This window comes from Engystomops pustulosus, chromosome 3 (assembly GCF_040894005.1).
Source record: "Engystomops pustulosus chromosome 3, aEngPut4.maternal, whole genome shotgun sequence".
Taxonomy (NCBI): Eukaryota; Metazoa; Chordata; class Amphibia; order Anura; family Leptodactylidae; genus Engystomops; species Engystomops pustulosus.
The window spans coordinates 145221617-145239367 of NC_092413.1; the positions used below are offsets into that span (position 1 = coordinate 145221617).

The following is a 17751-nucleotide window of genomic DNA, read 5'->3' on the forward strand; positions in this document are numbered from 1 at the left end:
TTCAAGTATACTAGTACAGCTGAAAACTGTTTGGCTGATTAGAGAAGCTATAAAACTGACCTTCCTTTGAGCTGGTTGAGAATCTGAGAATCACATTTGTTTGTTCTATGAAACTCTCACAATGGCCAGAAAAAAGTACTTTCATGTAAAACTCGACAGTCTATTCTTGTTCTTAGAAATTATGGACATTCCATGCAACCAATTGCCAAGAAATTGAAGATTTCCTACAAAGGTGTGTACTACTTCCTTCACAGGCTCTAACCACAGTAGAAATAGAAGTGGGAGGCCCTGCTGCACAACAAAGTAACAAGAGTCTCTAGTTTGAGGTCTTCAACTGGCAGCTTTATTAAATAGTACTACCATGACAAGGCGACTCTAGGATGCTGGCCTTCAGGGTAGGGTGGAGGAAGATTGGAAAATAGTGTTATGGACAGACTAATCTAAGTTTGAAGTGTTTGGTTCACACGGAAAAACATTTGTGAGACGCAGAACAGCTCAAAAGATGCTGGAAGTTGCCTAACACCAACTGTCAAGCATCCCAGAGGTAATGTGATGGAGGTTGCTTTGGTGCTGGTAAAGTGGGAGATTTGTACAAGGTTTGAACAAGGAAGGCTATCACTCCATTTTGGAACACCATGCCAAACCCTGTGGACAGCACTTGAGTGAAGCCAATTTCATCCTACAACCAGACAATGGCCCAAAGCACACCTCCAAATTATGCATGAACTATTTAGAGAAGAAGCAGGCAGATGGTATTTTATCTGTAATGGAGTAGCAGTCCGGTCAGCAGATCTTAACCCCATTGGGCTATTGTGGGAGCAGCTTGACCGTGTGGTAAGCAAAAAGTGCCCATCAAGCCGATCCAACATAAGGGAGGGGCTTCTAAAAGCATGTGGTGAAATTTCTTCAGATTCTCGCATCAAATTAATAGAATGACAAAGGTCTGCAATGCTGTAATTGCTGCAAAGGGAGCATTCTTCAATGAAAGCAAAGTTTGAAGGAGAAAATTATAATTTCATATGAAAAAAAATATTTCCAACCTTGTCAATGTCTGGACTATATTTTCTATTCATTTTGCAACTCATTTTAAAAATAACAGTATGAGTTTTAATGAAAAAAATTAAATACTGATTCTATGTCCTCTAATATTCAGATATCTGGCAGGATAATAAGAGAAAAACTGTACCTTTGTTGCTCTTATTCAGAGCACACGAGTAGGAGTAATCTCCTGTTGCGATCTCACTTCTCTTGGGTGGCGTCCATCTTGCTGGAATCTTTGGTCTTGCAGGTGGTTCCGGTGTGGGTACAAGATCTCTCGACCCAGGTAATACACCTCTCCACTCCTGGTTCCGGGACCAAAGAAAAAGGAAGACCACAATAGTGCAACAGGGTTTTCAGACGTTAAACGTTTAATTATTATAAATACTCACAAAACTTGCATGTTAAAAAGGCCTTGTATATTAAAAGTTTTTGCATGCTCGGTGTCACGACTGAGCTCTATGATTCTACGGCTGCTATCCAGGCAAAATGCCAGAACTTTGTTGCAAGACCTGGAGATCAGGTTACGGCATAGAAAATAATGGCTCATATCCCTGCAATTAGTTATTGCTGGAGGGATGCTCATGAGTATTTACAAGGTAGATCTACCATATGCTCTTGGCCTCGGTTTGAGGAGAATGGTGGAAAGAGCCCACCGCATTGATTCTCTTCGACAACCGGAACCTGGTGAGAAGGTTGAAAATCACAAAGTCCTTTTCTTTGCTGATTTTTTGAAAGATGTCACACGTAGGCCTTCCTTATTTAGATATGCTCTTAATTATCTGTCTGCAATATACACTTCCAACTAGCCCACTCAAAATTGTTGTGTATCCCACTGTAGGATGGCTCACTTTTGAGACCGTCAGGAGGCACGTTCATTTTTGGAGAGTGCTCTGGAAGAATCTTTGCCATACTGTGATAGCAGCTCTGGTATTTTTACTCAGCTGGATAAGTCTGAGTTGTGAGGAAAAGGCATTAATCTACCAGGCACCAATAGATCAAAGACACCCCTGAGATGGCTGGCAGGTTATGATACAACTTGGAGATTTATAACTGTTTGATGTTCCTCCATTCGAAGCTGCCTGTTCCTGTGAGATACCAGTGTCACCTAGTGGATTTCTCTTGACAGACATTTGTGTTTGTCCCTTAGGGCTTAGTTAGCTGATATCTCTTTGTGGTCGCTTTATGTTTTTGTGATGGTTGCCACAAAAATCTTCCAGTCAGGGGCCTCATAATTCCTAGTATTGGCCCTGGTGGCGATAATATTTAAGATGTATATTGGGGGAGATTTATCATCAAGTTTCTGAGGTAAAAATGTTCAAGTTGCCCATGGAAACCAATCAGAGCTCAGCTTTCATTTTATAAACAGCTGTGGGAAAATGAAAGCTGAGCTCTGATTAGTTGCCATGGGCAACTAGAACAGTTCTGCTCAAAGAGACTTATCATACATTTACCTCATTGTGTGGTCTTAGTATTCTGCGTTGTACTCCAGTGGAAGGGCTCAAAACCTTAGATATAATCCTCTGTTTTCAGATCCTAATTTTAAATGCGTTGAAATTATCAGAAAAATACTATCAAATGTGAAGGATAGCCCTAGTGAAGCCCATAAAGGGATACAGTAATTAACACTGGCAGTTCCTATTATGTATCCCTGTTGCCCTTTTTCAAAATGGCGCGTATGGAGTGAGGGCGTAAGATACCCGGCTACATGCCTAGTCACTTCCGGTCCTATAGTGACGTTTAGTGTGCGCCGGAAATCGCTTATTGATACAGGGCTTTGCCGGGAGCAATTCACCGGGATACCGAAGAAGAAAGGGGATCAGACACAGAACACCATGATCACCTCGGCGGGTGAGTGGCGGATGCTGGACGGAGGGGGGAAGAGATGTTCAGGTCACAGAGTTCGGAGTTCCGTTCCGCTGACTCATTGTGCGGTGTGGCGGCCTCGGGTCATGTTGTTAGCTGTTCCCGTGTGCTGCGGACCGGGGGCAGGCTATTGTCTTAGGGCTTGGGGGCTACGTGACGAGGGCGGATCGGATGGTGGAGGCTGCGGGCACATGCTGAGTCACCCCCCGGGAAGGCCCGGCCTTCGGCTCATTGTACACAGCGGGTGGGGGGACTGGAGCTATACATCCATGATGTGATCTGTTACTTGTCCGCACATTCCCAGAGTATGACAATTGGAGTTTCAAATTTTTTTTGCTGTAATGGGACCAAGGGTTATCAATAAAGCTTCATTACAGACACTTTACAGCTGATTATTGCAATCTGGGACTATAATAAAGCTTCCAGAGAGCTTAACTGGAGGTCACAGGGGGCAGAGGGGTCCGTCTTTAACTAGGGGTCATCTGTAAGTGTGGTGTCCTTAAATATATCCGACTTACAGATGACCCCTAGTTACAATCGGACCTCTGGATGTTAGCAATTTACCATACTTTAGTCCCAGGCTACAATAAACAACTATAACAGTTAGAAACACATTTTTAAAATCCAATTGTCAGAGAGACCCAAAATAATTTGGCTGGGACTACAATTATAAAATATACAGTTCCGACTTGCATACAAATTCAACTTGAGAACAAACCTACAGAACCTATCTTGTACGTAACCCGGGGACTGCCTGTATACAGACCAAGTAAATGATCTGTCACATCAAATATCTGCTTACTCATGGCATGTCCCCATGTCTGTATTTCACCAATTGGGTTAACCCCCTTCCACACCCCATAGACATGTGAATTAACTTCAAGAGAGGACTGACAAGTTCTTCTTCAGATAAGATATTTTACAGTGTCTCCTATATTTACCTGAACCTCTCATTGTTTACCAACAATTATTTTTCACCATTTCTTTTTAAGTAAAGTATCCAACGTTATGATCCTTCTAAGGATGCACATAATTAAAAAAAACAGGAACCTATCGTTTTAAGTGAAATAAGTTTTCTGCAGTTTTTCATTATTTTTTTTCATCCATCCTAAGTGAAACCTTTTTAAGAGGTTGACTGCTTAAATTTGTAGGGAATGTTTTTTTTTTTTCTCATAGCTACTATTATTCTTTAGAATGCCAACAAATAGAAAATATTTTTTTTTGTTATAATCATAGAACTTTTTCCTACGCACATTATTAATGTTTAGGGGGTGTAAAAATAAAATATACTTACCCTGCTTTGACTCCATGTTTGTGTAGCTTGACCCACATTCACTTTGTCTACACTAGTGATTGCAGCTGATGTGCAGGGTATCTAGTAACTTCGGCAGCCAATCAGGCTGCATTCACACATGACACTTACTTTGGAAATGCTATTTTCACGTGCATTTTATTAAAATGCTTTATCTTGATCTGAGCGCTGTCTGTCGCTAGTCTTGAAACGCCAGGATCACCTAGAAAAGAAACTTTATAATTAGCAGCATGGAGCGAAAATTATGCACCCCCTAGCCAGCTCCCCCTCCCATGCTGGGAAAATGGGAGAGCGAGGAGACGTCACCTGAGAGGCGTTGGGAGAGGGTGGTGTGGGGGTGTGCACAATTAGCAGCCCCGGTGTGCTGGACATCTTGTGCCTACGCTCCGTGCTGTTAATTACAACTTTCTTTTCTAAGTGATCTTGTTTCAAAATGCATGCGATAACGTCACATGACAGCCTTGCTGTCATCCGCGATCCCAAGAACGCAAACCTACATTAGCGATGTCAGAGTTTCTTTAACTGTATCTGCTTTGAACACTGCTTGCAGGTCCATCACTATTTTTCCTCCAGCAAAAATTGTCCATGGAAACGCATGTGCGTTTGGGCCGAGGACCGCACCCTGTGCGCTAGCATTGCTTTATGAATGGACACCTAGCGCAACTTGTGACCGCGGCCTAATAGGGAAAAGATAGTAGGAAATGCCACACAGGACCTTATATCACAATGTAATATTGGAAATTGTGTAAAGAAATGCTTGTTACTGAAGGTCTAACCCAAACAAAGCAAAATATTTCTAACACGTACCATAGAGCGTTCATAGTCACTTTTATCTAAACATGCACCAAAATATCCCCTATCCTGCAGCTCAGCTTTCCTGTATGCCGAGTTGCTAGACAAGAAAAATGTGTGTTAGATGAATTATCAGTTTTCTGGGCACTGATTGACACTTTCCTTCCATTTTGTGTTATTGATTTGTAATGCTCCATTATTGTGTTACTTCTTGTATTTGTGGGTGTTGAGACTCTGCTAAACTCTTCTTCATTCTGACATGAAGTCATCTTTGCTTTGTTTTTCAACAGCTGGTATACTCTCCCTTCTCGATGAAGAGGAACCCCAGCTTAAGGTAAAGAAATCTTTTACAATCTGTTTTCTTGTTCGTTTGGGGTGGGGATAGTATTAAAGTGTTTTTTTTTTTTCTGGACGTAAAGATGACAAATAGAGGCCTTTGAACCTAATAAAGGATTACCCTTAATGCTTTGGTTGAAAGACTGCCTGGCTCCATGAGGATGTTTTTTGTGTGTGTATATAATTGTTGTTTTTATTATGACTAATAATAGAATGATTTATATAATCTTCCCCAATGCTATATAAGTGTTTGCAGTTCTGTGGAGATGGTAAGCCAAACTATTGACTCCTCAATTTCTGTAACTCCAACTCTAATTCCACCAAAAAGGTCACTGATTCCACATCCCAGTTTTTTCTGGATACCGTATCAGTTCTAAGATGGGTGCAGGCATTGCTTCCCAGTGTCTTATTCCTCTGATGTGTAGCGGAGGTGCTTCACTACTGAGCATGTACTTAAAGAACAACACACATTCATCTCAACTAAAAGCTTAGAGGGATGCGCAATCTGCAGCACATCCATACTGACAGTCAAATGAGCACCCCCGTATCTGCTGGAAGCATTCATTGCTGTAGGAGGCCGGGTAGTGGTAAATACAGCTGAGAAGTCCTGACTCATGACCCTGGTTGCATGCGCTGTGGTCTTGACTCGGAGCGCATCCTGGAGCAGTAAGTACTTGCCAGCTGTCTGTGCTGCTCCCGGGGAACCTCCTTTTTCTAGTGCAGCTCTGTGTTCTGATTCCGACACAGAACAGCGCAGCACATGGAGAAGAATAGGAACAAGGAAAGGGGAGGGATTTATTTGTCTCTACTCTGAGTGTTTCCAGTATGGCTCTGCTCTGAATGTAGTTTGGTTTCTTGGTTGGTATTTATTGCTGTACTGTGGCATTTATGGTTTCTATGGTGGCATTTTGTGCTGTAATATGGTGCAGCTCATACAACATTGATCAAACTTAGGACTCTAGGTATTTTATAGTAATGGAAATTTGATTTGCTTTTGTTTTATTTACTTTAGGAATTTGCTCTACACAAGTTGAATGCAGTAGTCAATGATTTCTGGGCAGAGATTTCAGAATCTGTGGATAAAATGTAAGTTTGACAAAATACATTGGGGGATATTTTACATGCATTTTATTTGAGGGTGAGAGTGACATGATACAAGACACCAGCCAAATTTACTATAACCTGTACCTGGATGCCGGTGCAGGCAATAACTGATACCTGTGTTGTGCCAGAATTACCGAGCATTTTAGTAATTCTGGTGTGCCATGGGCCTGCTGCAGCATTATTAAGCCTTACTAAATCTTCCCCATAGTTTCTATAACCACTTTATCCACTGAAATTCAATATGACATTTTGGCTTCTTTTTTCTTTCAGTGAAGTGCTATATGAAGATGAGTCTTTTAGAAGCAGGCAGTTTGCTGCCCTTGTGGCATCCAAAGTGTTTTACCACCTGGGAGCATTTGAAGAGTCCCTGAACTATGCCTTGGGTGCTGGAGATCTGTTTAATGTAAATGACAATTCTGAGTATGTGGAGACTATCATAGGTAAGTTAGGTTATAGGAAGACACTAGTGAGTTTACTTTCTCTTTGTACATATTAATTTTGGCGGTTGTTTCATTGTTTGCTGTAAGGATGTTCTCTCCTGAATAATCACTCAATCACTTTTGACCAGTCGATCCCATGATGGATAAACTGATCAGCAATTCATACCAAATCTATATATTCACTGTGAAGCAGTGCACATTGATAACCAGAATCAGGGTTTGTAAACCAAGCACACTGGCATACTGGTGTGTGTCCCCTGTGGAAGGTTCTTTAATCTTTTTATGACCTTGTTTTTAAGGGAAAAAAAAGCTTTAAAAAGTATGCAAATAAGCCTGAGGAGCTTCAGTCTCCATTAACACCTATGAAGCATGGAGCCCCTCAGACTCATTTGCATAATTTGAAAAGCTTTATTAAAAAAAAACAAAAAAAAACAGGGCGTAAGAAGTTAAAGAGAAGAACAGATCCTGCCATAGGGGGGACACGTCAGTATGTCAGTGTGCTTGGTTTATAATCATTGATTCTGGTGCTAGATTTTGTTTAATTTACACGTGGTGGATTTTCACTATAGATTTGAACTACTGTAATTGCAGATTTCTCTTTTGGGTTTGGGAAAATCTGTGTTTAGATTTTTTTGCACACATGTAGAATCGTAGATTATGTGCAACAATTTGGAAGTCCCAGGGTCTCAAGTGTGGCTTTATTGACCCAAACTCCCTGCAGCTTCTATCTCTATTATAATGAGAATCTGCGTTTAGTATGCATAGATGAACTGAACATATTTGTTAGTAATTCAGGTGCAAAATTTGGAATGTGCTTCTCTGAATTTTGCCTTGGATTGTGGAGAGGGGGCAAAATCACCGGCAACCAACCTGCTGTGTTTTACAGTCTCCACATAGAAAAGGGGATCTATACCTAAATTTCCACATGCTGCATTTAAAGCTACAGCAGGTAGGCCCCTCCCCAAAGCCTTTGAATTGTGTTGGTGTTAATGCTGCCTGAGGTTGCGTTTACACATGGCCTTTACATTGCGTTTTGAAACGTAATATAACAGCTGAGAGAAATTGATTGAGAGATTGCTTAGTTTGGCAGAAACTCTAAATACACCCGTTTTTGACCGTTGTTGTCAGTTTTTCCAATTATCTTAATAGATAAACAGGTTACAAGAATCCAAATGTATGGTAAACGGTCAATTTGTGTAGTTCTGTTAATTTAACAGGTCAAAGACATGAACTGAACAGGTGAATTTGATTTTGAGGGTTTCATTCACACGTTCAGCTTTTCAGATGCAGTTTTTGTTGTCCAAAGAGGGAGTGGAGTGAAAAAAGAGGAGCAGCTTCTCCCAATCAGGCCGGTGGCACACGTGGCGTTTTGAACCCGTTTTTGGGCTGTTATTAAGCAGTCCGTTAAAAAAAAGTATGCATTTTTTGAAAACGCATCCGTTTTTGACCGTCTTACCAATTATCTTAATTAAAAAACTGATTGCTTAAAAACGGCCTAAAACCGGGTTCATCTTCAATTCTAGAAGTGTAGGCAGCTGTAAAACAGATTAAAACCAGCCAAACACATTTTAAAAAGGTCCAAAAACACGACATTACCCTGAAGGGGAAACCGAAAGTTACCACGTTGCTTTTCAACGCACAATGCCAACGCTACGTGTGGACGCACCATTAGGCAGGAAAACACGTCAAAAGTTAGTGTATAAAGTAGAAATGTCTTTTATGGGATAACCCTTTTATCTTCTATTTAAAATCTTCTTGATTTTGATAGCAACAGTGCTGTATTATTGTGTTGGTTTTTAATTGTAATAGTTACTGCATAGTTTGATTATCTTATTTTATGACTTGTTAGATTGTCATACATTGCCACTTAATTGTTGGGTTTTTTTTTTGTAGCCAAATGCATTGACTATTATACCAAGCAGTGTGTAGAAAATGCAGACCTTCCAGAAGGTGAGAAGAAGCCAGTGGATGAGCGCCTCGAAGGGATTGTAAACAAGATGTTCCAACGCTGTCTGGATGACCACAAGTATAAGCAGGCAATAGGGATAGCTTTAGAGACACGAAGACTGGATGTTTTCCAGAAAACCATTTTAGAATCGGTGAGACCAATGTTTACTTCTCTGATTTTGTGTGGATTTGTTCACTTCTCGAATTTTGTGTGGTTCTGTTTTTTTTTTTTTTTTTTTTTTTTTTTGGAGGAGGGGGGGTGAAAGACAGACTTTGTTTTTAAATTTTTGTTTTCTCTCCCATTGCTTTAGAATGATGTCCCTGGGATGTTGGCCTACAGCTTAAAGGTCTGCATGTCTTTAATGCAAAACAAGCATTTTAGAAATGAAGTTCTCAGAGTCTTGGTTAAAATCTATATGAATTTGGAGAAACCGGACTTCATCAATGTGTGCCAGGTAACGCTACCACCATGTTCATTATATTTATATAATTTCTGGTGCAGCATGTTTTTACATTCAAAACTAATTTTTTTTTTTATTTCTGTTTTCAGTGCCTCATCTTTTTGGATGATCCACAAGCTGTTAGTGACATTTTAGAGAAGCTAGTGAAGGAGGATAACCTGCTCATGGCATATCAGATATGCTTTGATTTGTATGAGAGTGCTAGCCAGCAGTTTTTGTCTTCTGTAATTCAAAATCTCCGGACAGTCGGAGCCCCAATTCCATCAGTTCCGGGATCAACAAACACTGGCACAATACCAGGGGCTGCAAAAGACAGGTAGGTTTTACAGCTTTTTTTTTTTTATCCCAGAAAGACCTACCAATCAAGTCCTTACATCAGCAGGGATGGATGTCCTGTCGTCTAAACTTGGATCCACACTTTTGATGACACATAAATGGCTGTACTGGCCCAAATTATTAATAAACGAACAGATCGTTTAATATGTTGAGAATAGCAGGGTTTCTACACACTGGGCAGAGCTGGCGGCGCGTTCACATGATGCGTTACTTTTTTGATGCGTTTTTAACACATTCCGAAGGCTTCAGCCTTGATCACATGATAAGGTTACACTGCATTTCCACTGCATTTGCTAAAATGTTGCAGTAAGTGTCATAAGTCACTACACTATGGACTAAACTTTCTGAATCTGGCTCTTACAATAATTACAAATTAGTATAGAATATTCCAATCCATTTTGTCTTTTCTTTTTTACTCTAGACATATGTAATGGTGTAGCCTACAATGATGCCATATCATTGTGTTCTTTAGTATACCATTGTATACAGGTCCTCTGAAGACCACACAAGGCCACAGTTTTGACCACTGTTAGGTGAATTGAGCAGTAATGTGAACTGAGCACTGCCAAGAAGCTGTTTTCTGCTTGACCATTTCCTGATCTCAATCTTGACTTTTGAGGGCATGGGTTGGTGCAGCTGCTACAGTCATTGTGTAATGATGTGCATTGGAAGCACAAAGTCACCACAGGAGACAGGGAGTGCACTGTATTTGTACATAAAATTTCTTCTATTACCCCCCCCCCCCCAATAAATACCCCTTTAAGCATATATTAAGTAATGTGTTTGTATTCCAAAATAATATATAATTTCTTTTGATTCAGCTAATAATTATTACAGAACTTTGTTAAATTCTTCTGCTTTATGTTTTATCTTGCAGTGAAGCAATGGAGACTGAGGACAAACCCACAAGCACAACCGGCAGCAAATCAACAGACTCGGTTAGTTTTCCTGTATTAACCATTGTCAGGTCTGGAAAAGAATGAAAGAAATATTGTGCAGCCCCAACAGATAATCAGTGGCCATGCCATGAGTGAGACACTATGATCATCTAACATTGGTGGTCTGTATTAAAGATAGATGAATACTTTAAAGTGACCAGAAAACCCCTATGACCTTCTAATTCGCCCATCGTCTCTGGACATCGGTGAATTTTCTAAAGCTGCTGCAGTTAATGCCCCCCCCCCTTCCTCTTTTTTTTTTTTTTACGGGTTATACGAGGGTATAAAAAAAAAACCCATTGATGGACGGGATGGGGAGGGTTAAGAAAAATAAACATAGGCTTGGGCTCCAGTGCTACGATCTCTCTGGTCTGTGCCCCATGAAAAACAAGGGGCTGCACTCAGCTTCCGGACAGCCACGCTCACCCATCCCGCATAATACTACGCTGGGAATAGGGACGGTTGGGTGTGGCCATCCACCTTGGCTTCTATGCCCTTGTTTGTTTACATGGACCGCAGCGCTGGAGGACGCCGGGAGGTAAATGCATGCATTTGTTTTAAACTGCCCTGGCCACCAATGGATTTTTTTAATACCCACAGATAACCTTTTTTAAAATAAATTGCTACCATATTAACACTTGAATGATGTGATTCAGAAAACTTTTGCAAAGACATATGTGTACAGCTTGCACTATTCGGCTATGTGCACATACCTTATTAAATGACTATGATCAAGATATTGTTTGGTTACCCACTACTGTAGTTTGTCTAAATGTCAATTTTCCTACTCCTATTCTCTATAGAGTCCAGAACCAAAAGACCAGATTTCAAAAATGATAAAGATCCTAAGTGGTGAGATGGCGATAGAGTTGCACCTACAATTTTTGATCCGGAATAATAATACAGACTTAATGATTCTTAAAAACACTAAGGTTTGTATATATATTAGTAATACCTTGCTGCTTCACTATGTTTCACCAAATGTTCTTTGTGCAGTTTACTTATTTTGCTGCAGATTTTTTTTCTGATGATTATTTTTTTTCTTTAATATTTTATTACAACAAAACTGTCACTTTCAGTGTTGAAATATTTTGTCCCACACTTCTTAAGATACCAGACTTTTTACTTTAGACAAAAGTCATATCAATGATGAATCCCTGAAATGCCTTGTGACTACAGAAACACTCCTCAATAATGTGATCAGCCTATTAACTGTGGGACATTGATACTCACATTGATGGGGACATTGCACCCCATCTCTGTAGCTTAAAGGGAACTTGTCATCCCATTTTCACTAAAGATCGGTTGCAGGATCCCATCACACCTGCATTGCATATATCGCAAAGCATTCACATTACAATACAATTGTGTGTTTTTAACTTACTTGACTTCCTGACAAAATCATCTGTTTAGTTCCAGGGGTTGGGCTTTGGTTTGGATGCGTTTCACAAAACAACACAGGACTTGTCTGCTGCTCACTCCTCAGCTCGTCTTTATGCCCCTGTGAGCTCTGTTTGTGTGAAGGAGCACAAAAGTTTGAACTGAGGAGTGAGCAGCACAGACAAGTCACTTGTCAGATACCCCTAAATATATGTGTGACTTCTGTCTTGGAATGGATGAGCCACCTCCTAGAAAGTAGTATCACGGAGTGAACATTATTCAAAGTGATGTTTAAAAATCTAGATGTTTGGTGTTTCCACTTTTCTTGCTCAGTTTACCTTTTTAGGTCCTGACATGCATAAACAGTTTGACTGGTGAAGGTGTAAGGGCGGTGTATCCCTACCAAATGATGAAATAAAGGATGGAAACACCCAGCGCAGTTCTGTGCCCATATGGCTGTGATTAGTTTTGCCAGAAAAGTCAATACCATGCCTAGCAAATCTGTGGAGTGAAGCCTGCTATTGGAGTGGATAGAGCACACCAGCGTCTGGCCAGGATAAATCCAAAAAACAAATTGATTTGCTGTGGCACCTCAGTAATGAGATCACAATCTTCTTTTGAAGTAGTTTATTAGAAAAAAATGTAACAAACATTTCGATGGTTTAGGGAAAACTTATAAGTTCCAGCTTATTTCAAAGCCTTACTCATGGTATAAGAAAAAGAATGTTACACACTTACATATAAGTGTTTGCGTGGGTTTCAACCAGTCTTCCGGTTTCCTCCCGAACTCCAAAACATACTGGTAGGTTGATTTGATTGTGATCCCCATTAGAGACAGAGTCTGATTTGGCAAGCTCTGTGTAGCGCTGCGGAATCTGTAAGCGCTATATAATTAAAGGATTATAATAACTTGCACCCAACCAATTGTAATGAAGATGCATTTCACATCTGGATGCATATATAAGACATATATTACTTCAGGATACAAGACAAATTAAATAATCCAATGCAATAAATATATATTAAATAAATTCTTTTTAGAGCTAATACCGTTGGGATACCTTCATTTCAACTGCAAAATCCAGAATGCCTGTCTATTAAATAAAATCTTATCAAAATCCATCATAAGGCAGGTACATTCACTCATAGATGCAGGCGCTGTAACACTGGGAATCTATTTGTTATCCATGGCCTTATTCCTTCTAAAATCAACTTTTAAGATTATGCTAAGGAGTTTAAGGGACTCTGGTGGGTGTTTCCAGAGCCTCTCGGTGATGTCTTATTACAATGAGCAGAACATGTCTCATCCATCCCCCTGCGTTTTCTGCTTCTAGATAACAGAGTCAGCGGAAGGAGGGGAAGCCCAGGGGGTTAGGAGAGAGGTGCTCTGCTCATTGTAGCAGCCTGTGATGTTGCAGTACTGTGGGTGTCTGGAAACTCCCACCAGAGCCCAGCAGCATTATTTTGAAAGTTTAATTTAAAAATGAAGGAGGCCTTTGATTACAAATATAATAAGATTACCACAGTCTGGATTTCCTTTAACGATGAGCTTTCTCCTCCAATAACCCCCCCATCTTGGGCAATTTAAAGGAAATCTACCACAATGAAGGATTGTAAATCAGGCAAATTCATATGCATGTGTGCCCCCTCTGCCACGATCTGCTCTTCTTTTCGCTTCTTATGCAAGTTTTTTACGAAAAAAAAGCACCTGTACGTCATGGAGCTGTTAAGGATGTATCAGGAGCACTCACTGGGGCCTCTTCATGTAACCTTAACGGCTTCATGGCCGTATCCCCCCCTGCTTTATTACTACACCATTGCAGATTCATTCTAATAAAGGGGCGATTTCTATTACCTGTAATTTTTTTGGCATGGAGAGAGGTAATCACCAAATATGTGGAGGTGATTGGAGATTATGGATTCTGGTGTTGAATTGCCGGTACCCTAATAGTATGAACTCGGATAGATGGAGATATGGATGATGTATATATCACAACTGTTGATGTATTTTGCAGTGGATTATTTAACTAAATATCTAATATACACAGCCAGAAGTGACGTGCCTCTTCATTTCTATTGATCAGGTGTAAGTTTCCTTTGCAGGTTTTCCTTACACCAACCGCATGTTTGTTACATGGTTTTTTAATGGACTTCTGATAAATCAGACTTATCAGAGGTGCCAAAGGAAATCACTTTGTTTAGTATTTATTATCTTTTTTAAGTTTTGCTTTGCATTATTGTGGATTTGTTGTTTAAATACTATTAACTGTCTCTTATCATTATACAGGATTTTTAAAAATTTATTAAGACTATATTCACATGACCTTATCGGGGACATATATACGGGCGACATATAAATGCCCCCCATAGACGACAATGTGCGGTATGGCAGACGTGTGGCACTGTTCCGTAGCTGGGAGAAAGATAGGACATGTCCTATCTATCCCCGTAATACGGCGCAGTGCGCCATATATCAGTATGGAGGCGGGGGTCAGCTGCGCTCACCTCCTCCACCTCTCCCCAGTGCCTCCGTGTGCCTGCCGTGCTACGGTATGATGGGCACACATTGTGTGAATGTAGCCTAAGAGTTAAAGGGGTTGTCCGAGTTTTGAAAAAAAAAAACTATGTGGCTGGGAGCGGGCTGCCAAAAACAATAAAGATGTACTTGCCTTTTGGTGCCCTCCGGTATCCAGCTTCCGGCCGGACCCAACAACCTTCCGGCCCCCATACACAATGCTGTGTATAGGGACAGATAGGCGTACCCGACCACGGCCGAACGGAAGCTGAATGCAGCACTGCTCCGGCGGCCATGTTTGTTTACATGGCGCCCGGACCGGAGCGACAGCAGCGCTGGATACCGGAGGGCACCAAAAGGTAAGTACATCTTTATTGTTTTAGGCAGCCCGCTCCCGGCCACATATAGTTTTTTTCAAAACTCGGACAACCCTTTTAATGTAGTTGTATTTTGTTCACTAACCAATATTTATTTATTTATTTATTTTTATAAAGGATGCAGTGAGAAATTCGGTGTGTCATACGGCTACTGTCATAGCAAATTCTTTTATGCACTGTGGTACCACCAGCGATCAGTTTCTCAGGTAAGGCTCCATTTCTTACCTATATTTTTAAGACTGTAGTTGCACTGATGGCAAACACAGGCTTTGGACTAAAGTGCACTAGAAATAACCATGAAATACAGAAAGTGAAAGGTCCATGATCCACAGAACTAACATGACCATGTGCTACTAACCTTGTTTGGACTTTATTCACTAGACAATATCCCATGCCTAAAAAGAGTAACTGTAAAGTGTCCCCCCCCCCTCCCACAAATCAATAGCTCTTGGGATGTAAAACAATTTTGCCTATTATCTTTGTTACCTATATGCAGCAATTTTTTTGCTATACCCCTCAGATTATCAGAGTCCTGCAGTGGCTGCTTCCTCTGCTGACAATCCCTGGAGTTTGTAGTATAAACAAAATCTACAAACTCCTTATAGGGGAGGGGCTGCTGCTTCCTGCTCACAGAGGAGGATGTCATGTGACTATTCTCTCTGTGTATGTAGCATATGTAGAAGAGCTCAGAGGGTTCAAGACTGTGGATACAGATGTCTCCTGCACAGAATAGTGACGTACAAGATCTCCCATGTTACCTATCAGTCCCTCCATCCCAGTTTGTCATTCTACAGAACTTGTCCCCCTTTGTACCTCATGCTGCTCCCCTTCCCAACATTGTCATTGGCATTTTGTGCTCTGTGCAAAGAATCCATTAACATGTAGTGCTCTCACAGCACAGGCTATAGACTGCATGTAACTGGTTTACGTGTGGTTTTTTCCACTTATTACATGTTCCCTGCTTCTCCACCCACTTCACTTTTGGTGAGAAAGATTTTTGTCAAACCCTTTCAGAACAGAAAAGGCTATAACTTTGTAAAGAAAAGAGTGGCATCGTTCTGTTTGTTTTTAAAGGGGGAATCACATATAATTTTGTAAAATAATTATAACTTTACAGTTACACTTTAAGTTTTCCTACTTATGCTTAGAATAGGATAAGAGTGTTTGTTCACCGGAAGTCTAATTTCTGGGATCCTCACTAATCTGAAGAGTTAGAGCCACTGAGTGCCCCATGTGAATGGATTAGTGTTGCGTGTACTCAACCACTTGCTTTATTAACAACGTCACACCATTAAAAATTAACAAATGCCTTTTAGCAGAAACGGGTAAATGTCTAGATCAGCTATTTACGTGACTCAGCAAGTTCCATATAAAATCTTGCTTCATTGATAAATAAAATTTAAATATAAATGAGAGCCACATCCAAGTACCATATATACTTGAGTATATCCCAAAGCACCCAATTTTACCACAAGAACATTTATGAACTTGGGTATAAGACTAGGGTGGGAAATGCAGCCGTTGCTCTTTAATAAAATGTCCACAGCAGCCTCCACTCACGGAGTCACCACCCGTTGAGGTCTTAGTGGGGTGCACGGTTTGTGTGTGTGTGTACGTGGTAAGAGTGCCACAGCTTTGCCTCTGCCCGTGCTGCCAGAGACCCGAGGGCTAGAAGAGGGGAGAAGAGTGCGCTGAAGATAAAGTAGTTTGTTTATTTTTATATGGTAACCTGCATGAAGGTGGAAGCATCTTGAGTGTATAGCTAAATGTTGCTTAAATATATAATAAATCTTACATGAAGTGTTAGATTTTGATTAGTCTTGCATTGGTATTTGGTAACTGATTGTTTTTTCTGTTATTGGCAGAGATAACTTAGAGTGGTTGGCTAGAGCTACAAATTGGGCAAAGTTCACAGCAACAGCTAGTTTAGGAGTTATTCACAAGGTAAGTCACCCCAAGCCATTACCTATTTTCATCCTTTATAAACACCAGATTTGTGTTAATTTTACATTGATTTGTTTTCATTTTTCCCCAAAGGGTCATGAAAAGGAGGCTTTGCAGCTTATGGCAACTTATTTGCCCAAGGACACTTCCCCTGGCTCTGCATATCAGGAAGGAGGAGGTCTCTATGCTCTAGGGCTTATTCATGCCAACCACGGCGGTGATATCATTGACTACCTGCTTAACCAGCTGAAGAATGCCAGCAATGATGTAAGATTTATGTGATGGTCTGCACCATTAATGTCCTCGTGAGGAACTAAAATCTACTTCTAAAGTATTGTTTAATTGACCGACCTCGGTTTTATAACTGTTCTTTTCCTTAAGCCTTAATGGGGCAGGTGGATGTCATGAATGGAAACCATGTACAATTTACCTCATTGGAAATGTGTCAATCCTTAAATCAGTTTATCTACATGTGGAAAGCTTGTAAAGCTGTATTAAATCTTGGGTTTTATATGGCTTAGGCTACGTTCACACGATGTATGCCCGCCGTACCGTAGTACGGTGGACATACATCGGCGCTGCGGAGAGGAGCGCAGCTCACCCCCGCCCATCTCCATAGGAATATACAGCGCCATATTCTGTAGAAAGATGGGACATGTCCTATCTTGCTACAGAGTGGTACGGTGCCGCACGTGTGCTGCACCGTACCGCTCCTGTACAGGGCCGTGAGCCCATAGAAGTGCATGTGGAACGTATATACGTCGGCCTTATATACGCCCCCCATACGTTCGTGTGAATTTAGCCTTATCTAAATGCCTCTCCCTGGCCAATCCTATCCATGGCCAGTTTCTAGAGGCATTGATGTAACAGATTGTCTGCTCAGCCGCCAATCCCACAATGTTTCTGGGTCTGGTGGCTGAATCCAAATCTCTATTGCTGATTTTTCTTATTATATTCTTATTAAA

General features: G+C 40.8%; 1 protein-coding gene across 1 annotated transcript in view; it reads left to right on the forward strand.

Annotated features, from left to right (window-relative positions):
• Window positions 1-2734: 2734 nt before the first annotated feature.
• The window catches only part of PSMD1 (proteasome 26S subunit, non-ATPase 1), a 45247-nt gene continuing 30230 nt past the window's right edge, over window positions 2735-17751 (forward strand). Inside the window, exons 1-12 of the mRNA XM_072142444.1 lie at window positions 2735-2889; window positions 5299-5342; window positions 6357-6430; window positions 6719-6888; window positions 8782-8987; window positions 9147-9290; window positions 9386-9612; window positions 10510-10570; window positions 11374-11502; window positions 14960-15048; window positions 16708-16786; window positions 16880-17053. Coding sequence (XP_071998545.1) covers window positions 2874-2889; window positions 5299-5342; window positions 6357-6430; window positions 6719-6888; window positions 8782-8987; window positions 9147-9290; window positions 9386-9612; window positions 10510-10570; window positions 11374-11502; window positions 14960-15048; window positions 16708-16786; window positions 16880-17053 — 1413 coding nt within the window. The 5' untranslated portion in view covers window positions 2735-2873. The remainder of the gene's footprint in view (window positions 2890-5298; window positions 5343-6356; window positions 6431-6718; window positions 6889-8781; window positions 8988-9146; window positions 9291-9385; window positions 9613-10509; window positions 10571-11373; window positions 11503-14959; window positions 15049-16707; window positions 16787-16879; window positions 17054-17751) is intronic.